Source organism: Salmo trutta, chromosome 14 (genome assembly GCF_901001165.1).
Source record: "Salmo trutta chromosome 14, fSalTru1.1, whole genome shotgun sequence".
Lineage (NCBI taxonomy): Eukaryota > Metazoa > Chordata > Actinopteri > Salmoniformes > Salmonidae > Salmo > Salmo trutta.
The window spans coordinates 8,192,146-8,199,050 of record NC_042970.1 but is presented as its reverse complement, the minus strand read 5'-3'; the positions used below and the strand labels follow the sequence as shown (position 1 = coordinate 8,199,050).

The 6,905-nt window shown below is 43.7% G+C and overlaps 1 protein-coding gene across 1 annotated transcript; it reads right to left on the bottom strand.

Moving 5' to 3' along the window:
- Positions 1-951: 951 nt before the first annotated feature.
- sp7 (Sp7 transcription factor) lies at positions 952-5,817 on the bottom strand. The gene is made up of 2 exons (XM_029774334.1): positions 5,619-5,817; positions 952-3,484 (listed from the first exon to the last, which is right to left on the bottom strand). Exons 1-2 carry the CDS (start codon positions 5,637-5,639, stop codon positions 2,132-2,134), a joined length of 1,374 nt encoding a protein of 457 aa, XP_029630194.1. The 5' UTR covers positions 5,640-5,817; the 3' UTR covers positions 952-2,131.
- Positions 5,818-6,905: the final 1,088 nt, after the last annotated feature.

Sequence of the window (6,905 nt, the reverse complement as noted above, 5' to 3'; positions counted from 1 at the left end):
AACTACAGTGGCGTAACTACAGTGGTAACTACAGTGGTGTAACTACAGTGGTGTAACTACAGTGGTGTAACTACAGTGGCGTAACTACAGCGGCGTAACTACAGTGGTAACTACAGTGGTGTAACTACAGTGGTGTAACTACAGTGGTAACTACAGTCGTGTAACTACAGTGGTAACTACAGTGGTGTAACTACAGTGGTGTAACTACAGTGGTGTAACTACAGTGGCGTAACTACAGTGGTAACTACAGTGGTGTAACTACAGTGGTAACTACAGTGGTAACCACAGTGGTAACTACAGTGGTAACTACAGTGGTGTAACTACAGTGGTGTAACTACAGTGGTGTAACTACAGTGGTAACTACAGTGGCGCTGTCAAAAGGGTAATTGTGTCGATTGACCAGAGAGTTCATCTCAGTTGATCGCTTTGTTCGTGTCTTCCGCAAGAAGATTATGAAGGTATTTTGGTTAAGACATGGAGGCAAGAAGAGCAAGTTGGACAGAATACAGTAAGAATATGACAAGAGAGAGAGAGGGATTTTAGAGGAGAGAGGAATGGAGATGGAGGAGGAAGAGAGGGATGGAGAGATGAAGGAGGAAGAGAGGGATGGAGAGATGGAGGAAGAGAGGGATGGAGAGATGAAGGAGGAAGAGAGGGATGGAGAGATGAAGGAGGAAAGAGAGGGATGGAGAGATGAAGGAGGAAGAGAGGGATGGAGAGATGGAGGAAGAGAGGGATGGAGAGATGAAAGAGGAACAGAGGGATGGAGAGATGGAGGAAGAGAGGGATGGAGAGATGAAGGAGGAAAGAGAAGAGTCTATGTAGCATTTTACCTTTAGACTTTTGGGATCGCTTGCTACTTCTGCAAGATAAACCTTTATGGAATCAAGTGGGGAGATGAGACTTATGGGTTTTTGGAAAAATGAAAATAACACCAATGAACGAAGTAAATTGTTTTTTTGTTTTTTTTTACTGAAGCACCATTCCATATCATGACTTCCAAATCATGACACTCAGACATACTCCTCTACCAAGCCCATGCTGAATTACTGTTTCATTATTTAGCTCATTCCACATCCTGCAAAAGTTCCAACCAATATTCTTCATGAAGTTCAATCACAAAATATCAGGAGTTTATTATCCCAAATATCCATCATGCATTGATGTGATAAACTTTGGACTTTCTTTGAAGACATGAACATATACCATCTGATTTCTACCTTAATTTAATCGGTGTGTCTTAATATTATTGTTGTGTCATTTTCATTAGAGTTGGAAAAAAAGTTTTTCAACAAAATAGAAAAAAAAGGTAGAAAAAGAACACAACCTGACATTAGAGAAGTAAGTACCCTCAAGGAGAACGTCTTTATCAACTATCAACATGGCAGGCGTTTCCACTTCACAATAGAAAGGTTATGTAGAAAATAGTTAGCAGAAACAATTCATTTCAAGATCTATAAATACATCTTCAAACACGATAGCACCAACAACATCGCCGTGGTTATAATCAATAAATAAAAGATACCAAAAAAAAAATCTTAATTTACTAAATTATCAATGGCCAGCTTTATCTTGCCATTATTAGCCAACAATGCACTGCCTGAAAAATGCACGATAATCTTTAATGCTTATAATTTAAAACATAAATTAGATTATTTGTGTAAATCTAAAAATTAAATACGACATGATAGGAAGCGAACAAAATCAAACCCCAAAACGAGACGTAGCTGATATCAGAGACTGGTTCTTACTGAGCCAATCGTGTACCATAGCAAATCAATGCCCCATTACGTCCCTCATACTAGATACACACATTTTCTTCTTGGTTTTTTTTCCCCCTCTGATCTTACAGATTGAAGTTAGTGGTTTGTCTTACTGAAAATTAAGAAATTGTGTGTGTGTGCGTGTGTGTGTGTAGTCCACAGAATGGGTATTTCCGACCAGTCATCTAGAAAGTCATTACAAACTATGTCAAATGCATCCTTTGACAATTAATGTCAAACGTGTGGACAGCATGTACAAATACTAAATAATGCTGTTTGTTTTTAGATATATAGTGAACTTTGCACCACAACGGTGCCACACTAACTGAACAAAACATCTCTATAAGACCACTACACATACGCTGAAGTTAAATATCCATCAATCCACTGCTTGTCTCTACTCCGTTGGCTGAGCCAGTCTTCTCCTCTCCGTTGGTAGTCGTCTCACTAGGGGCGTTGTTATTCTGCACAGCCGTGTTGAGGTTATTGGGGTCTGCCGTCTCATCGTTGTTCCTGGGGTCCTGAGCCTCTCCCTCCACGGTCTTGGCCTGCTGCAGGGCAGACTCTGCGTGGGTCTTCTGGTGCTTGCTGAGGTGGTCGCTGCGGGTGAATCTCTTGTTACACAGCAGGCAGGTGAATTTCTTCTCCCGGGTGTGCGTGCGGACGTGCCTCTCCAGTTCGTCGGAACGTGTGAAACGTTTCCCGCAGAACAACCAGTTGCAGACGAAAGGTCTCTCCCCGGTGTGCCAGCGGAGGTGGGCCTTGAGATGCGAGGCCTTACCGTAGACCTTCCCACACCCCGGGATGTGGCAGCTATGAACGGGCTTCTTCCTCAGGGATGCAGCCGAGGCCCCAAGCCGCTCCAGCTCCTGGCAGTTGGGACAGTCACAGTTGGACCTGCCAGTGGTCGTTCCTCCACCATACCCCCGGGATCCACCAGCAGGCTTCAGGCCCATCTGACTCTCCATCAGCCCCCCACCAGACACCGGCTTGGGCTTGTACATGTCCTGAGGCAGCATGTGCTGGGAGGACTGGAGGAGGTGTGATGTGGACCCCAGGCCCACCGAGGGGTACTGAGCTGGGTTCAGAGAGGTGAAGTCAGAGGTGTAGCTGGGCAGCTGGGGGCTGAGGGAGGCTTGAGGAGGGACGGGTTGGAGGGAGCCCTGGAGACCATCGGACTGGGGCTGGGCAGCACTCAGCCAGTTGGTATTGGGGTGGACGTCCCACCAGGAAGACGTGGTGTTGGAGGGGGCGGCGGTGATGCCGGGGTGGATGCCAGCCTTGTACCAGGAGCCGTAGGGGTGAGTCATGTCCAGGGAGGTGTAGACGCTGGTCAGACAGTCAGCCGTGGCGTGGGCCTTGGACACCAGCAGGGACTGGTCCTGGCCCTGGGACATGGAGGTCTGGAAGGAGTGGGAGAAGGGGTTGTACTCTGACGTATAACCCCCAGAGGATGGAGGAGGGCTGCCAGTAGGTGTGAGTAACCCACCCGCTGAGCTGAACGAACCAGTGTAGGAGTTCTCCATGCTCTCTCCTCCTCCTCTGCTGTTTCTCTGTCCCTGGAGCTCTGAGCTCATGGTGTACTGCTTCTTGCCTGGAGCGGTGCTGCCGGGGCCGGCCTTACCCGGGGTGGCTGAATCCCTCACCGGGCTGGTGCTGCCAAACTTGTTGCAGGTAGCGGTTAGCATAGCAAGAGGACTGGAACCATAGCGAGCTTCCTCCTAGAAGGGAGAGGAGACAGGAGAGATTAGACAGAGGAAATGGCTGCTGCTGTTTCTGTCAGGGTCTAATCACAACAGTATGGCAGGCTGTTTCCCCTATACATTGGTCACAGAACAGAGGACATTTACTTTGGTTTCAGTTCATTTCAAATTAAATTTGTGTTGATGAAAATATATGCCTGCTTGTTTTGGCAAACAGACAGAATAATTAAATAAAAAGGGAAAAAGTTCCCGTGTGGCTCAGTTGGTAGAGCATGGTGTTTGCAACGCCAGGGTTGTGGGTTCGATTCCCACGGGGGACCAGTACGGAGAAGAAATGTATGCATTCACTACTGTAAGTCGCTCTGGATAAGAGCGTCTGCTAAATGACTAAAATGTAATGGAAAAGAGGAATTAAATGTGATAAAACTGTATCTGAATAATTTACATTTAAAAAACACTATTTATGTCAACTAAATTGTTCTCAGCAACAGTATTGTTGTCAGTTGAAATCTTGCCAAACATGTCAGTCCTGAATGGTCACCATGACATTTGAAACGGTTTGATTTATTTATACCCTTCAACAATGGCGCATTGTTCACAAACTCACTCTCTCCTCATTGTCCTGTCTTAACGTGATATTTTATAAAGATCACCAGATAAAGATTATTCAAAAAAACAATCCAACTACCTTTGAAGAGCTCGTATCGAGCAGGTCGTGCATTAGGCTGCATGGCATTAATCCTATAATTTGAGATCAGCGTGTCAAGTGGGACAAAGCACAGGGCAAATCACCAGGAGATTTACTCCAGTATCCAATTTACACGCGCATCTCAGGACAAGAGCCAGCCAAAGTTTTATAGTGCACATCAAGTCATACGACTTGTAGGCTGATATTTCAGCCATGTGGTGGGCCTAGCCTATCCGTATTAGGCCTACGTCTACTCGTTTAAGTGGACAGAGATATCTCTTCTATTGCTGAAAGTGCGTATTTGCCAGAAGGCAAAATAAATACGTTTTCCCCAATTTACACTACACTGTCAACTGATACGAGTTATTCCATTTAAGACCATTCAAGGCCTCTAGTCTCGTCCTTACAGCAGTAACGACGTCCCTAATCACCAGCTAGCACCCGGAGGCACCACACCGGGATTCAGTTGAGGGTGGATTTCCTCCGTCTGCCTGCGAAGCGCCTGCGGTGGATTTTGCGTATCCTGTTGCTGTGGCTCTTGTTTCCAGGTTAATTGCACTCAATCACAGAGATAAAGAGTTAACTGCGGCTGTAATGCTTTTTTTTTTTGTATGTTCAATACCCCCTCCCTTTTGCGTTTTAACTTGTGTGTCCTCCGCGTTATAGTGTTGATGACCGGCGGAAATGTAATGCTTCTGTAATTGCAGTGGAATCAAGTCTGTACTGTACCAATATCTTGTTATTGGGAGAGGTTTGGCGAGAGATTGCGTTTCGTGTTGATTTGGCTGTGGACTGATTTGTCAGGCATATACCATTTCATCCAGTCTGTCTACCAATCAGTAGGTCAGACCACACCTTTCTATATGAATTAGATTTGATGTTAACCTGTTCTTCCCTCATTCCAAGTCCCATTTAGTTCTTATATCAACTCATATGTTTGTTATGATGACCAACGTGTGTAAAGGTCACATTTTAATTTGGGATGTCGTCTAAGCATAGGATTTTGGTCTTGGACTGAGGCTGACTATAGAATACATGCCATTCATTTGCGTTAAAGTACATATCCTTTTTTTTTTTTATGTTTTGCATAAAACCCAATATAAATGACATAGGCTACGGTATACTTTAGTCAAAATGTTCAGTTACGCACATCGTTTCTGACAGATGGTGAGACAAATACCATATTTTAGACTACATATTTTACCACAATCTAATCTTGTTTTATGAAAGCATAATGTCAAATGTCAACAGTGCAACCGTTCTTTCTCCGTTTGACCTTCATTTCCTCAAGAACATTGACCAGTAACCTGGGACAGGACGGACCTTTCAGAGCCAGAGTCTACGCGTGTGCCCATAGTTACCTCGACAAGCAGTAGCCTAATTCTGACGGAAAATACAAATGGCGCGTCACTGTAAAACAGCTTTAAAGTTAATTTTAAAAACACAAACAAGTATATTCCATACCTCCAGAATAGATGCGGCCATCCCTGGGAAACAAAATCCCAAGAGTAGATAGTTAAGTCGGTTCACTTCTCTGCTCGCAGTCCCGGGACAGTTTGAGAGAACTCCGGCATGAGCGCACAGACGTATTTGGAGAGGCAGAGAACCCGCCCCTTAATTATAGGGTCTGCGCTCTTTGAAGATTCGTTGAAAGCCAATAAAGGAGAGAGGGAATGAAAAGGGATGGAGGGCATGGGAGTAGAAACCATCCCACCTCCCCAAATGCACATTGACAAATCCAGATTCATCTTTGGGAAATGAGTGGTTGAGTGGCTATTATGAATGAATTTAAGTCTTCAATCAGGTAATTTACACTCTATTGGCGTCAAAGCGCCCAGCTTGCTCAGTCAGGCTGCTCAGTCAGGGTCACTATTTATTGTTCTTCCAGCATCATTATAGACCTATAGGTATAATATAGCCTACATATAATATAATATAGCCGACCTGCTAATGTTAGGCCTAATGTTGACCATCTTTAGCGATAATGATGTAGCGAGAAGATCCCATTTTTAAAAAAAAACATTTTTGGCGAACGCATGCGTTATGGTCTCCCTTACTCCAACTACTACCCTACTGTTCCCCTTACAATCAATACTACGATTAGATATCGGCAAATTCTCCATCAACAATAACGTTGTTAATAGGCCGATAATGATGTAAAGCTGCTTGCCTTTCGATAGGTTATTATTGTCGTGACACTGTCGCACACAGTAACATGCTGACCACGAATAAATCAATAAATTAAACTGGTAGGGCGTGCGGTTAGAACACAGATTTTATTGTTTGGGTTTTTAACCGTCTGTCTCTGTTTTCAATATTCTGAAGTGCAGTTAAATCCTTTTGTAGGCATTAGCTGTAATGGTTTGAAAGGATTCAATTGCTGGAAATGACAAAGAAATAAAACAAATTAAAGAAATGATTATCACATCAAATCAAATAAATTCTGACCGCAACTTTTTAAAAACGAAGCCTAGTTTGTTTCCTCTTGTAAGAAAAACACTGATGATTCAAATAGCTCGACTTACATTTGGAAATATTTAGCCTGCTATACTCGCGACACAGCTGTATTTAAATCCCTCTTCAGATCTGTTTTAAGCGACTCTATTTCTCAGTGATTTTATTTGATCATTAATTTCTCAAAATGCTGTCATAGTGTAGGGCCTACCTCAAACAAAACCAGTGGATCTCTTGAAACTCCTATATTCTATGGAGCGTAATTTGTACCACCTGGCCTGACACACTTTTAATAAC

Excerpts from the sequence above, each read along its gene's own strand:
- sp7 (XM_029774334.1), bottom strand. The coding sequence starts at position 5,639 with ATGGCCGCATCTATTCTGGAG. Across the intron at positions 3,485-5,618 it reads TGGCCGCATCTATTCTGGAG|GAGGAAGCTCGCTATGGTTC; the intron begins GTATGGAATATA and ends TCTCCCTTCTAG.